The sequence below is a fragment of the Orbilia oligospora genome, assembly GCF_000225545.1.
Source record: "Orbilia oligospora ATCC 24927 unplaced genomic scaffold scaffold00215, whole genome shotgun sequence".
Classification (NCBI taxonomy): Eukaryota; Fungi; Ascomycota; class Orbiliomycetes; order Orbiliales; family Orbiliaceae; genus Orbilia; species Orbilia oligospora.
This window is the reverse complement of record NW_011645772.1, coordinates 1,760,391-1,775,855: the sequence shown is the minus strand read 5'-3', so window position 1 is coordinate 1,775,855 and position 15,465 is coordinate 1,760,391. Positions and strand designations below refer to the sequence as shown.

Below are 15,465 nucleotides of genomic sequence, written 5' to 3'. Positions count from 1 at the left end.
GTGACCTTCTTGACTTCGATTCCAGAATGGTTGCATGCATGGGGTATACGTAGTTTGGGTATATTGCATTGGCTGTTGGACTGGAGCTGACGTCGTTGAACATATTAGCGAGACCCCCCGCGTTTTAATTCTATTTCCGAACCGCTAAAAAAATTTAATGCAATGGGAATACCACGATTGTATTACTCACTCGCACATCCCTCGTGAGCAGTAAACAAAGGATCTCCAAAAGCATGGACGAAATCACTCCTCGCCCTACATAATCTTTCTTCCAGCTTTATTATATACTTTACTTCCTATAGTATAGTCTCCTCAAGTCGAAATTCTTTTGTGTTCACGACCAGCATTCTTTCATTCAATTCGCTTGCCATATCCCGAATAGATCCTTCACAAAGAACCTTGTGCGCCAGTACCTCCCACTAGCTTAAAAGAGCCCGTAATGCTCCCAGGCGACCGCAATTCTAATCGTAGATATTATTTCCCTCCACTTCAAGATTCTTGATACATAGATTCAAGCTTGTAGCATCGCAGATTGGGTGGCTAGGCCCGTTCGCAATGAAGGGCTTCGTTGTGCCTATGTAAGTCTCAAAGCTGGTTTGTTTTATAAAGTAGCTCATAGGCTCATTCTAACTATCTTGAAGGAGGAAAATCTGTCGACTCGGTGAGGTTAAAGGACTGTTAGGCTGTCTGCAAGATGTATTACAGCAACAGCGGGGGTTTACGACGAGATCTTCCGGCCAACAGCAGAAGAAGAAGCAGCACCGTCAAGTGGGCGAGGAAGCGAGAGTATGTTCACGAGACAAAGCTTGAACAGCCAATGGGCCTGGGCGGTTGACATCTATTGTAGGACCTCTATTTGTCCGTCCTACAGGCATCATCGACCAAGCGAGAAGCCAAAACATACTTACAGCGCTTCAAACCTCGCGAGACGTCTCTTCAAAGCGCCAAAGGTCTGGAGGCACCCGCCTCCGTACCCAAAGAAAAGGAAGACGGGCCATTCTCACCCATTGTCACCAGCGAACTTGTGCCGGGTTCCTTTCAGAAGACGCAGAACCGTGAATTCATTAGAGGTCTGATCCGGAAGTCACGGCCACAGGCGTTTGAACAATTCTCTGAAGATTGTTTTGCTCCTGAGATCTCGGACCAGCATTTACATCTTGCTCTTGTTAAACTACGGGGACCTCAGCATTTGACTGATGTTGAACTCACCGCTATTGGAAGGACTCTAAAGAAACTCGGAAGACTCGGACTTGGTTCAGTAGTGGTGGTTGATGTCAATGAAGATGGGAAACCCGGTGCACCAGAAGAAACTGAAAAGGAATTGCGGGTATTCCATATGGAACAGATGGAGAGGGTTGTCTCTGCGATTGAAGATGCTGGTAGCCAATCACGGGGTGTAGAGGGTTCACTTACGATAGACCATAATGGGGACAGCCACGTTCTTCTACCGTCTCTCATACTAGCACCGATATCGAGAGGGGCTATTCCAGTCATTCCGGCACTAGCCCACGACCACAAACAAGTCTTGAAACCGATATCCCCAGACTCGATTTTGGTAGCATTGTGCCATCTCCTGGCCGACCTGCAGCTCCACCCGGAAACCGTACGGGGTCTAGAATCACCGAAAGAACCTATGACCCTTGACCGACTGATCGTATTAGACCCTCTTGGCGGTATCCCATCGTATGATCGTCCCTCTGGCGCGCATGTATTCTTGAACTTGGAACAGGAGTATTCCTCTGTTTTATCAGAACTTCGGAATAACAAAACTTCTGTAACGAGTACACATATATCGACCCTAAGGAGCCTAAGACAATGCCTCAAGCTACTGCCTTCGACTTCCTCTGCTGTTGTTACGACTCCCCAAGCTGCGATGACACACGAGGGACCTCAGGAATCTCGGAACCCGTTAATCCACAATTTATTGACTGACAAGCCTGTTTTCTCTTCATCCCTCCCGATTACCCCTTCGACACCTCGTGTTATAACGACTCTTGTGAAGCATGGTGTCCCGTTGCTCATGCTCCCACCCTCCGAGTTTGAGGATGGACAAACACTAACCTCAAATCCGAAAATCAATATCAAGCGACTCGTCGAACTGATAGAAGATTCTTTTGGGAAGAAGCTAGACGTCGATCACTACCTTGACCGCATCAACAAGAACATCGCAGGTGTTATCATTGCAGGTGATTATGATGGCGGGGCCATAATCACCTGGGAGGAGGGGCATAACGGTAGAAAAGTCCCCTACCTCGACAAATTTGCCGTAGCTCGTAAAGCTCAAGGAACTGGTGGTGTAGCAGATGTGGTGTTCAAAGCTATGATCCACGGAACTGGTATGTTCCAGAAAGAGCTGATATGGCGAAGCCGGCAGAACAATCCGGTAAACAAATGGTACTTTGAACGGGCGAAAGGAACATACAAACTGCCTGATGGGAAGTGGACGGTATTTTGGACCACAGAGGGGCTAGCTGAGGGAGAATGCGGCAGGTTCCAGGAATACATCGGGGTTTGCGAAAGGATCGTCCCAAGTTTGCTTGAGTGAAGTTATGTATATTATTAGAAGGTTAATCTAGAGTAGGTAGCTGTAGCCCATCTTCAATGTTTGTAGAACTTGAAACGGCGAAGTCACATTTGTATTTCGTCTGGGGATCTGTATTGATCAAGTTTGTGCCATATAATCAGTTTAGCCTAGCCTACATATGCATACTCAAAGCGACATCATCATGAGGCTTTTATCAATTCGGAAGTTTTGTACACCCTCAAGCTTGCCAAATCCCATTCGGTGCATCTGTACCACCAAGACATGTAGTCTGTTGCAAGATATGAAACGAGCAATCACAATCCAGGCATCAGGATAATTCAGGCTTCCAGACTCCCATCTAATAGGTGGTAATGGTGGTGATAGTGCGTTGGACCAAAAGCCCAACCACCACACAACTTGGCGCATATAAACCAAACCATTACCCTCAAAGCTCGCCTTCTCAAACCCTCCAAGAAATCCATATTCCCCCCACGAATCATATCATCTCTCCCAATACCCAATTGAACCTGTAAATGCAATGAGTACGCGTCACTCTTCACGAGCTTCTAAACCCTCGAACAAAGCTCTCGAGTCAAGCTCTGCATCCCCTCCAAACACCACGGGAAATGCAAGAGCTACTCGAGCACCCCGGTCTACTACGCGATCTATAACAGTGGATATACAAAATGAAGAAGAATTGCCAGCAAATAAGCGGCGAAGATTATCGCCTACTAAAAAAACAGAGACCAGTGGTAGCCGTGGCCGTGGACCACGAGCTAGTAGTCGGGCGAAGGCCACCAAGGAGATAAATCCTGAAGATGATGAGGAACCTACAGACGTTGATGAAACGCCACGTCCTAAACGTCCTGGGAGACAGGCGACTGCTTCTACCCGGAAGAAAGCCTCAGGGGGGACACTAGAGGAAGAATCAATAACCCTCGCTCCACCACCACCAAAGTTGAATTCTGCAGGTCTTCCACAAAAGATCACGAATTTATATGGTGGGAGAAAGAAACATAAGGATAGAGATGACACACCGAGTACTGTAGGTGGCAGTTTTACCGCCGCAGAGACATCGCCTTCGAAGTCTGTTAGAAAACGAGGCAATGGATCTCAATCTCAATCACAACAGCAAGGAGCTGGCACTGGTGACGAAGCACCTACTGGTGTTGATAAATTTCGAAGAGGGAGGCATGGGTCTGCGAAAAAGAAGACTACACCTGTGGTCCAGGAAGCAACAAAGCCAACAATTGCAATTAACGATGTGGAACATAATGAGGCTACAAAAGGGGCTACAGCTTCACCAACAAAAAAGAGAGGTAGGAAACCAGCTGCAAAACCGGATGACACGGACTTAGAAGGGGATGTCATTATGGCAGATAGCGATGCTAGTCCAACGAAAATCGACGGGAGATTGGCACCTCGGGGTACGGGCAGGAGAACCAGAGGCCCTGCTCAAAAAAAAGACGATGAAGGTGACATATTTGACTTTCCGGGATCAGACGAAGAAGACCCTTTTAAAGCAAACTTGAAAATCAAGAGTGCGAAAAAGACACCGTCGAAGTTAACGGCGACCTTTAGAAGAGCAAGGGTCGCTAAAGAAGTTGAAGAAGGCGGTAGTGAAAGTAAGGGATTTGAAGGGGAGGATGAAAAGGAAAATGAGGATACGACGGCGGAAGAAGAAGCTATAGAAGTGCGCAAAGAAGTCAGAAACCTACCAAAATTTCAAGGAAAGGTTACAGAGGAGGCAGTGAAGACTTTAAAGGCACACGTTATGCAGAAGTTAACGGGAAGAGGACTCCCCGAGAGCTTAGTAGGGTTGAAAGATGAATATAACACGGTCTATCAACTAGTGGAGCAGACAGTAGTCGCTGGTGAAGGCAATTCTATTCTTCTAATTGGACCACGAGGGAGCGGGAAGTCTTTGGTTACTGAGAAGGCCATCGCAACATTACAGAAGCACTTCGAGAAAGACTTCATCGTTGTGAGGCTGAGTGGATGCCTCCAGACCGACGAAAAGACGGCCGTCAAAGAGATTTGGAGGCAGCTCGGAAGCAGTATGGAGTTGGATGAATCGAAGGTCAGTCGAAGGAAAGAACCCATATCACAGCAGCGGTTTACTGATATCACTAGCCTATAAACTTCGCGGACACCCTGACTACAATCTTAGCATTGCTTTCTCACCCTTCAGAGCATGATCCTACTGCTTCACAAGAGGCAATGTCAGAGACGACAAGTATCTCCGTCATATTTTTACTCTCTGAGTTTGAACAGTTCGCGGCGCATCCCCGCCAGACGCTGCTTTACAATCTTTTTGATATTGCACAAGCAAGAAAGGCGCCAATCGCCGTTGTTGGCATGACATCTAAGATCAACATTGTTGAAGACCTTGAGAAAAGGGTGAAGAGCCGATTCAGCCACAGGACTCTGGGGTTCAGGACCGGCGGCAGCCTTGGTTCCCGCCTGGAGGGTTGGTGGGAAATCGCTAAAGCTGGTCTATGCGTCGACATAGATACCCTCCCGATGGATACTACCAAAACCGACATGGCGTATTACTCCCAGTGGAATGCCAGCCTTGATGTAAGATATCCTAGCCTGCATATTATTTCTGGAATTCCCACAAGTAGCTCAAAGCTAACAATTCTACTTTTAACTAGGATGCGTTCAAGGGCGACAAGGCGTTCCGCAGAACTGTTGAAGGTGTTTATAGCACGAGCAAAAGCATACAAGTCCTATACAACCATTTGATGGTGTCAATATGCAACATTTCATCCACTATGCCTTTTCTAGGTGCCGGATCAGCTTTGTCGAAGCACGCTTTAGCAGCTCCGGATAACAAGCTATATCTCCTCGAAGGTGAGTGAATTTCCAACATAGACACCTCACAAGCTCCCTTGTCAGCCTCAGCTGTCACCAAGGATAGTATACGAGCAATATATGCAAAAAGCCAGCCACGCTCGTTTTCTTCTCCGGAAAAAAACAAAAAAAAAGACGCTACTTATGTCATGTTCGCTAACGCAGTGACTCTCGTCTCCCCAGATTTACCGGAGCTCTCCCTAGCCATGCTCATAGCTGCGGCGCGGCTCGATCCGATTCTGGAAACGGATACATGTAACTTTACGATGGCATATGACGAATACAAAAACTTGGTCAGTCGCGTTAAAATTTACTCGCAGACGACATGGGGATTGAAGCTATGGGGCAAGGATGTGGCGCTGGCAGCATGGGAACGGCTTGCGGAATGGGAATTAATCGTGCCGGTCGTAGGAGCTTCGGCATACGGCGGCGGGATCGGAGTGACAGCTTCACTGCTTGTGGGATCAGGGAATACTGGGGTAGGAAGAAGAGAGAGTAGGATGTTTAGAGTCGATGTAGGGTTGATGGAAATTAAGAGACAAGGAAGAGCGTGGGGGATGGGGAGTATATTGCAAGGGTGGTGTACTATTTAAACATCGTCTAAGAGAGGTAGCTATTCTTACCTACGAAAATCGTTAGTAGCACTTTAGAGCTGGAACTGCAAAGCTTTAACTATCCTTGACAGGAAATACAGAGCAATTATTCAAGAAAAAGACTCGGGACTATATCCGCGACCGGCTACGGCGAAAGATTTAAGCATATGTACATGTATGCGTGTAGCTACACTAACATCTCCCATGCGGGTCCTCTAGCTCTATGATCGATTCGATATTTCGAAGGGTGTGGTCGCGACTAAAGTTAGGCCATGGTTATGGATTCAGAACACATCCGATTCCCGTATCATTCACATCGATGCCATGTGCATCCAAGAAAACGTGATGCGCGATATAACTTTGGCATACCAGGTTCACCCTTTCCCTTTCGCTTTTATCCGTCCTGGCATGCACATAGGTCTAGGCTTACATTGTAGTATAAGGAAATCCTTTCCCACGAGGCATTAATATCCAATATACTACATAAGTAGAGCTAAAGGTTTTTTGGGGGGGTGTTAATAACATGCCGCGTGACAGTTTAGCAAGGCCTTGCTGCAGATCCAACCTTCAATTGACCACAGATGTGGAGTTGAATTGGGGGTCCTGGTTAACTAACTCCCCGGGGCATCCTCCCCTGCCAGTTGGGCTCGGTTATGCACGATAGGCTCGTCTATTCTTGACCAACCTGGTTTCGAAAGTCTAGAGCGGGCGAGAGTGTTTTTTCGGCATAATATCTCGGATTATAGGGTCGTCCAACAATGCTATGTTCTAAAAGCTTTGCTTCCAAAGCGCTTAATGGCTTGAGCTCCAACGAGCTCTAGGATCATGGGTATGGTAATCTTCATACAAGGGAAATAATGAAACAGAAATCCTCTCTCTCTCTCTCCCTCTTTCCCGACCACAAAAAAATACAATTAAAAAGCACGGCCCGGGGGGGGGGCAAAAGTTAGTTAGCTTGGAGCTTGAGCTCCAGGATCTGTTCTCCCATATGTGCCGATTTCCTTCCGTAATATCCAAACGACCTTATCAGCGTGGACAATTGCAGCTGCACTTCGTATGCAATGTAGCTCGCCTTTGTCCGTGCGTCTACAGAGAGACGGCGGGCCAGCCCACCCATGATTGACTGCCTAATACTTCTGCCAGATATACCAAAAGGTATTTCCCTGTTCATGAATTCATGGGATTTGGCTAAAGCCACAGTAAAAGGCATAATCCTGTTTAGATCTTGATATGCGCAGCAACTGGTTCAGCAAATTTGTAAAAATTGCAAAAAAAATTACAATTTCCAACATATCGGTGGTTGCACAAAACCCTCCCGATTAAGCTGGAAATTTACCATTTGGGGATAAAGATCGCCCAAGCAAGGCCATGTAACGCCAACACTGTGCCCAACTCGAGGGGTTCTTCTTGACCCGTTCATGATCAAGGTTATGGATTTAAAACATTTGTCCTTTTCAACAAAAAAGATTTCCCGCGTGGTCAGATACTTGGGAATTCTGTTCTCTATCTGAAAGGAGTTAAAAGATTTTTTTCGGCTTTGGTCAAAGCGGTAAAGTATGTAATTAGAGGTTTGAAACAGTTCATGAGTCGCATTCTTTGAATTGAATCCGCTTGAGCTATTATAGATTTGAATCTTTCCTACACAGTAGACGGCCGCGAATCGCTTAAGCTAACCTGGCTCTGGTATTGGTCTAGTTGCTCGGCCCGTAAATACCGCCATAACGATCCGAAAGGGAGAGAAGGAGTGATCATTGATTGATTGATTATGACTTCGTAACGACAGAAATTTCATTCCAAATTGATACATTTCTTTGGAGAAATCATTACAGCATTTTCTTTGCCGCGGAAATTGTTAGTGATATTACTTTATATCATAATCTTACTTTTTTTTAATTTTTTACTTTGCTTCATAAACTTGGTAATCAAGGGATGTTGAGGCGAGTTTCACCAACTTAACAAGCCAATTATAATAAGTTAGAATAGTGAGAAAAAAAAGAATTTGAAGCTATATCGGGTACATCTTATTGCTGCTAAGGCTCATATAACGTGACCCCTTCATGATAATATATCTCCACCCTGACCAAAAAGAAAAAGATGAAGCAAAGAAAAAAAGCTTGACCAATTTACCCAAGACTGCCTAGCTAACTTTCAAGCACTAAGAAGAAAACGAGTTAGGGCAAATGGCAACTGAGTTCCGAACCTACGAATCAGCGAAAGGCAAAGTGAAAAAAACGTGCCAATTTACTTTAGATCTCGTGGCAAGGTAGCCCCAAGAGCACGTTTTTTCCCTCCCTTTCCTCCCTTTTAATTCTCACACATGTATGTGCCCAAACCTTACACATGTCTGAACTACAAGTACAAACCATATGCAGAAACCATACTTGTCAATCACACCGCATACGGACTAATGAAAATCTGCAAGATTCATCACGTTTTTTCTCCCACTACCTCGTATCGTATCTACATAGATCACGTTGCTAGCGTGGGCATGACATGATCTGGAGCGGCAATGCAATCAATCAATGAATAAGAGCTCTAGTTTTGGTTTTTATCTTGCATGCAGGAATGTAATTATATCATCGATGCGAGTTATAGTTGAGGCCTTTTCTCCCCTTCACTTTTGCTGCATTGCATTGGCCAACCAGCTGCAAAGGCACTTCAAACATGCCGAAAATTCGTTCCGAGACCCCATTATGGCAGTATTTAGTGCATCTTACAGCATTCATGATACGGATCTCGGCCGGACTTTGTCTTGCCTCGAGTTGGTTAAGCTCAGTCTGTGCTTATTACATAGCGCTCCGAGTGTCATGGGAAAAAATTCGCCCGAAGAACTATTGACGGCGTAATCCTTTCACATCCCAATCCTTTCCTAAAACCGCCTAAATGGCAAGATGCATCTCGAAAGGCATGACGCAGGATTAAAGAAAGAAAAGGAAGATGCAGGAATCCTGCATGCTCAATTTCACAATCTTGCGACTGCAATCCCAACACATTCTTCGGAGTTGACAGGTGGGCTACACGTTGGGGGTTGTGATCATTATAATGCACGAATGGGCGAATCTTATGGCGCAGGGAATTGACGCTCGGGAACCTGTCGAAGACAGCATCTTCCATGATGCTTCAGAAGGCTAAAATCACCGATCCTGTAGGCCTGTCAGACATCCTTTCTTTTTTTTTTTTTTTTTTTTCCGCCTTCCAAACTATTTCTGGACACGGATCGAAGGGAATCCAAGATATCTTCAAACTTGCAAACCACTGGGTCCGAGTTTCCATGGCCAGGTATTTCAACAAGCTTCAACCCAGTCACCCAAAACTCAAAAAGCTGGGTCCACCTCTTAAATCTCTCCCCAAGCGAGAGTGAGCACCCCCAAAAAAACCGTTGAATCGAAAAATCAAATGATGAAATTACTTTAGGAACGTCTAGATAGAGTATAATGCCATCTTCCTCTTCGTACGTAGCTCGGAAAGCTACCTTGTCTGGCATATTATAATTATATCATACACACATACAAGCAAATATATCTCCTGCACGCCCTGGGGAAATTGGAAACTTGAAGCCCGGAGCATGCCTGTTTTCGAGTGTTTTCGTGTCAAGTGCCTGTCACCCCATAATGAAGCATGCGTCAGACTATTGTTCGGGGAAATTAACGGTCGTTTCGTGACGAGGATGATGCCTGTATCGTGAGCAGTGGGTATTACCGTTTCAACTCTAAAATCTTATTTTCAGTTCGAATTCATGAGTCCGTGAGGTCGAAGCACATGCAAAAGGAACGATTTACGTGAGAAATAATTTGGGGACTGCCTGGTTCCATTTTAAAAGACCGTCGTTTTAAGTTTCTAAACAAGCGAAAGAAGGAAATATGCTCATGATTTTAAAATAAAGGAAGCAAGAGAATAAAAGCACATGTTCATTTCAGTGAAGCCCTATAAACTCCGTTTCAATGTAATGATGATGGTGAGAGGCGATAGCATGGAAAAGGGAAGCTGACAAGTGAAAAAGAAAAGAATATATATAATTTTTGGTGATAGTATGGAATCAATAGTGCTAGACCGTCCCAATGCACACTTCCCAAGTGATCTTATTCCCGTCTACTTCCGTCATTGTGCAAAACAAAGTAAACCTAGAGAAAGGAAATATATAAAAAAGAAAAAGAAAGAAAAAAGAAAAAAACTTCGATACAAGATATGATACGGAGAAAAGAAATAAGTAGCAAACCTTTCATACGGCCGTGACACTATGGGTGGGTTTCCGAGCATTACAAAAGGAGATTATAAAAGGGAGAAACAGAAAAATAAAAAGTCTACCGTTAAGTGTATACCGCTGTGCAAGGTTTCAATCAACGTGGAGAAACAACGTAAAACAAGGTGCCGAAATGATGTGTGGCCAGCAACCGCAAAATTAGAAATTCGTGAGTCGGTTCAAATAAAGGGAAAAAAAGGCATTGGGTATCGAGAAAAAACTCCTGGCATGACCAGTCTACTTTCCGGTGATTTGTGTGGATGAGAAGACGGCGTGTTGTGAATGGTAAAGGTGACAATGGCAAGTAGAATTGTGCAAGATGATTATTCTAGACCACAAACGCGGACATGTGAGCATTTGTTCAAACATGAAAGCCGTTGAAGCTCTATTTTGCATGTCGCTGCACTTTGCGGACAGGGGGAGAAGTACCATTCGCAGACCCGTCGTCAGAGCCGTGGTCTCCAGACATCTCAATGTACCGAGCAGTCCTAGCGAATTTAGGGACCGAATCCTGTGGCGATTTGTCAGCCAATGTTCTTAACGGATATGGTGATGTAGTTTGTGTGAACTTACACTGGCCATCAGTTTGAAGACTTGTTCCTGTGCCTTTTCGAAAAGGTTGGCCACCTCTCGAAGACTTCCGAGCATTCCTTGTTGGTCTTTTGCAACAGCTCGAGTCATTGTCGAGGCAAGCTCTTGACGGAGAGTATGGTCGATGTTCAACTCACACGGCGAACCGGGAGCGAGGAAGGCATTGTAGATTCCTATGTAAACTTTATCAGATATTGATCGGGCTGACATCTGGACAATATAAACTTACCGTAAGCATAGGCCAAAGTTTCTCTGATGTTGTCGAGAGTTGTCTGGTTTTTGAATTGCAATTGAAAGTCATTGACATCTATCCAGAAGGTCAAGTTCTCTTCGCAAAGCGTTTCACGCAAGAACTCTCTGAAAAGTAGACGCAGGGCTGGGTCGTGAATAATGCAAGAAAGACGAGTTGTGTTGGTCTCGCGGCTTTCACCTGTTTCAGAAACGATATTAGACGATGTTGATATGGAATTGTGGGTAATATAGATGGTACTATACCGGGTTCCTTTCCACGCCCCGATTTAGAACCTTGAGAGCTCTTCTCGCCGTTTGCATGACCGTTTCTCTTCTCAATGCTTCCCCTTTCGGAATCTATCCAACCAGCTATCCTCTTTCCACGTTCTGTTACGATGTAGATCGCAGACTTTGTCGGCTGAAAATCCTTAGCCTTCGGCTCCTGTTGAAGATAGATTTTATCCTCAACCACACATTGAATGAGACCAAATCTTGTAAACAAACTAGCAATCTCGTAGGTTTCAACGGGCTCAATAGTTGTGCAGCAATCGAGCAACCAGTCCACCCCTGCTTTACCTGTGAAAGAAAACTTGACAACCTTGTCGTAGACCTTCCGTGTTTCTGCAAGTTTGACACCAGTGTGGCCATCCCCATATTCTGATAGTGAGTCCGAATCGGATGCTGTAACAGTTTGTTTGATGTTGGGTGTGCTTCCGGCAAATCTACGGAAGATAATCTCAGTGGTAGACTTGTCTTGTGAAACTTTGTCGGTAACTGGATCCCTCTCGAGAATAACTAATCGCATCGTGTTTAGAGGAGATGATAAGAGAGCCATGATGTGCGGAGAGTTGATCCCATTCCTTTGGCAGAAACGTTCCAAAACATGTATTCCCTTTGGAGTTAACTGCCACAGCATATTTTTGCTCGTGAAAGGTGTACCTGTCTTCTCGCCAACAGCTTCCATAAACCTTGCAGCGACGAACTTTTGGCAGACTGTCCTCGCCATCTCCTTTGCCATACTGAAGGTCGTTGTTGTAGTAGTTGTAACGATCCGTGATGGATCCTTAGGGTCAGGCATTCTGTTGGACTGAGAAAACTTGAGCGAACCCAGATTATTTACAGCTTGGTCTGAGGTAAAAGTAAATGAATATGTCTTGAAACGTAGCCTATGGGGTGTTAGAGGTAAAGAAACTATGAGTGTAGAAAAGAGATCTTTGAAATCCTGTCGCCGATTGGGATTAGCGAAGCTTTTTGAGGTACAAAAACCTGCATCGTCCGAGGCAAGGCCTACCCTTGTGAACGGTCTATCGTCCTGCGTCATACGCAACAATCTTGAAGATGATTGATGCATGTTGGGTGTATTTTTATTTGATGGGTCTATGGCAACTGCCTGTGAATGATTCCCGGTCGTTTCGAGAACTTCAGCAAGAGTCAAACCAGCCGGAAACCGCTGGTTAAGAGATTCTAAGTTATCGTAGCTGGACGATTTTAAGAGACTGCCGTCACTTTTTCTTCGACTGGATAGCGTCTTTTTCCGGCCGAGGGTTTGGGAGGTCAAAGGTGTTGTACTGCCGTTTTGAGGATTTGTAGGCGAACCTGAAACCGCTCGTGCAAGATTGGCAAGCGAAAGAAGCGGGTTGACAGATGAGATACTGATTGACGCTCGGTTGGTATGTCCAGTGTTCCCAACACTTGTAGACTCTTTGCTATTATTGGTCAAGCCTTCTGTTTGCTTTACAGAACAGGGGCCTTCGATGATGGTGAAGGATGGTGAAGGAGCTGCGTTTGAAAGATTTTTGATTTGACGTTGAGCAAGAGTGCTGTAGTATGAAGTCGACGCTGCAGTTGCACGGCCGTCGTCTTTCTTCGAGACACCGTTGTTGAAGGTCGAGTTGAAGTTCGAGTTGGATGGTGATGAGGTAAGAATACCAGGAACAAGAGCACCAGCAGATGGAAGGATAGTGCAGTTACTTGATTCTTGGATTTCTTGGATGGGAGTTACTGGAGAAGTTGGGAAACTTTCCGTGGCAGTTGATTTAAAGGACGAAGGCGAAAGAGCCGTTCCAGAAGATGGAGATGCCGGGTTTGGGGTGGACGGATTGGGAATGGTACCGCCGCTGGTGATGATTGGAAGACTGTTTCTCTTCACACCGCCACTGATAATGGTAGTATTCCCGGAATTATTGACAATTCGGATGGGCCCAGAGGCTCTGAGACTGAAATTGATACTGTTATTATTGGTAATGCTCCGGTTTGATATTAATGATATGTCGGTTGGTGGTGAGGGTGATAAAGTCGCAAGGCTGCTGCCACCGGCTGCACTCGGACTGTCACAAGATCCAGAGGGAAAAGGCAGGACAGTCGTATCAGGCATGTAAGAGGAAGGAACGGGATGGAAGAGAGCTATATACTGCAACTGTACATGTATATGCGAGATGCATATAACCAGTTGAGTACTTCCGGTTAGCTTTTATTGCACAACCAACAGGTGTAACAGCATATGTAGCAAGCAAGCGCAGGACGCTTCGACCGAAAAGTGAATCGATAGCCGGCCGGGACGCCGTGGTTTATAAGAAGTCCTAGCAGTATACTAGTAGCACAGCACCAACGGGCGGTCTATGTGAAAAGGAGACGATATATGATGATGCCCCGAAGTCAAAGCAACAATGATGACAATAAGAAAATAATATTAATCCGCAGTCCAAAACGCGAGACAAGAAGAAGAGACGAAACCCAACGGACAGACGGTGCTTTGGTTTAATAGGAAAGAAGAAGCGTTCAAAAAGGAAAGAAGGGAAGGTCCCAGGTTTGGGATGACCCTCCGCTGGTGCATTTGCTTTTGCTACACAGGGCCTCTTTTCATTCAGAGATTGGATTTGCCCGTGGGTTCCCTGCGAAAGAGCACTAACTTAGCATGGCATTGGGTTTATTACAGAGTACTCTGGATGGGACCCAAAACCAAACCGAACCAACAAGGTTGCCCTCTCTCTCTCTCTCTTAATTGCGCTCTCTTCTGCTCACTGCACTAGCTAGTACTTACTACAACTCCTCGGTTGAGCAAGTGCAGGTTAGAGGGTGTGAGATGGGGGAGGGAAAGCAAAGGCCGAAAATTTGATACCGAACAAGCAGGAAAAAGAAAAATGCGCAGAAAAATGAGGGTTAGTCCTGCGAAGAGGATGCAAATTGGGGCCAGAAAAAGCATGCTCGAAAAGTAGCGTGGCAGCGGTAAATGGTGTAGGCAACCGGGGTGTCTGCCACGCTACTGCTGCACAGCCAGGGAGGGGTGGAAGTGGAGAATTCGAACGACAATTGAATTGAATTGAATTGAAAGAGGGTGTGTGGGAGCGGTGGGAGAGGAGAGGGTGGGGAAAAGGCCCTTGATGCTCTTTTCTCCATCCAGCTAGCCGGACGAGGTAAGGTCCTGAAAATAAGACTCGTCGGGAGTCCTGACTGGCTGCACGAGTCAATTGCAAGCGTGGGAATGAGAGCATGGCTCGCACATGGCAATAGCATCAGCAGATTGGACCCATAATTGGGTCTTTTCCCGTTCGTTAATTCTGGGAAGAAGCCCTAATCTGGATGGAGGTCCATTTGAGGCCGGAGAACTTGTCTTTCAAAGCCGTAGATGGCCGTTTGAAGTTTTTCTCTCTTCATACTTGCTTCGGCCTCGATGCTGTGGATACCCTGTAGATTGTTCCATTAACTCGCTCACCATGCCCTTGATCCACCGGCAGGACGGTCTGAAAATAAACCAAATGACGAGGGGTAGAGTAACATACTAGTATGTAATACCTATACTATACTGAGTATGATGTATGTACGCATAGATGTAAGTACGGACGGGGGATATGTGCAGAGAGGGGGATTGGTGCATTCCAAAGGATGGGTACCACCTTGTCATAGTATAACAGAACACTCACTTTTTCTCTCGTCCTGTCAAACAGGTTCCCCCCGGACGATGAAGATACAGCAGTGGTTCGCGGAAGTGCCAATGCAATGAGACCAAGGGTGCGCAGGGGAAGCAGGAAAGAATGCCTACCGGACTCGCTTGTGAGAGCTAGGCACCGCTCGTTGGCTGAACGGTACCGGAGTGAGCGGTGACCAATGTCGGATTGAACGACGACACCGCCTAGAATGAACGATATATTCTACTATATCGACAGTATCTAGGAGCAAGGAGTGTAGCAAAAAAAGCCAGAAGATGGTGCTGATGATGTCAAAATAGATATATCGACTCCACAAACAAGCTTTCCATCCACACACCCGTTTGATATCAGGTGCTGATAGCGAAACCTTAAAAATAGCTTGCGAGATAAAACAAAAAGGCGAAAGGGTATAATTTTAGAAAGTCAAAAAGGAAAGAAACGATGTTCGAAGCGCCACCGTTGGCCATGTCCACAGAATAGCTCCCCAGTGCATTGCTAGTGGTG

General features: G+C 45.7%; 3 protein-coding genes across 3 annotated transcripts; 2 read left to right on the top strand and 1 right to left on the bottom strand.

The window, feature by feature from the left end:
- Positions 1-555: 555 nt before the first annotated feature.
- Positions 556-2,545, top strand: AOL_s00215g518 (uncharacterized protein; the record flags this gene model as incomplete). The annotated part of the gene is made up of 3 exons (XM_011129720.1): positions 556-578; positions 642-786; positions 848-2,545. The coding sequence occupies 3 exons, from the start codon at positions 556-558 to the stop codon at positions 2,543-2,545; spliced, it is 1,866 nt and encodes a 621-aa protein (XP_011128022.1).
- Positions 2,546-3,062: 517 nt separating this feature from the next.
- On the top strand, positions 3,063-5,973 carry AOL_s00215g517 (uncharacterized protein; the record flags this gene model as incomplete). Its single annotated transcript, XM_011129719.1, has 4 exons — positions 3,063-4,604; positions 4,658-5,104; positions 5,182-5,380; positions 5,546-5,973. 4 exons carry the CDS (start codon positions 3,063-3,065, stop codon positions 5,971-5,973), a joined length of 2,616 nt encoding a protein of 871 aa, XP_011128021.1.
- A 4,625-nt stretch (positions 5,974-10,598) lies between these two features.
- AOL_s00215g516 (uncharacterized protein) lies at positions 10,599-13,409 on the bottom strand (the record flags this gene model as incomplete). The annotated part of the gene is made up of 5 exons (XM_011129718.1): positions 10,599-10,724; positions 10,787-10,977; positions 11,034-11,234; positions 11,300-12,257; positions 12,327-13,409. The coding sequence occupies 5 exons, from the start codon at positions 13,407-13,409 to the stop codon at positions 10,599-10,601; spliced, it is 2,559 nt and encodes an 852-aa protein (XP_011128020.1).
- Between the last annotated feature and the right edge of the window lie 2,056 nt (positions 13,410-15,465).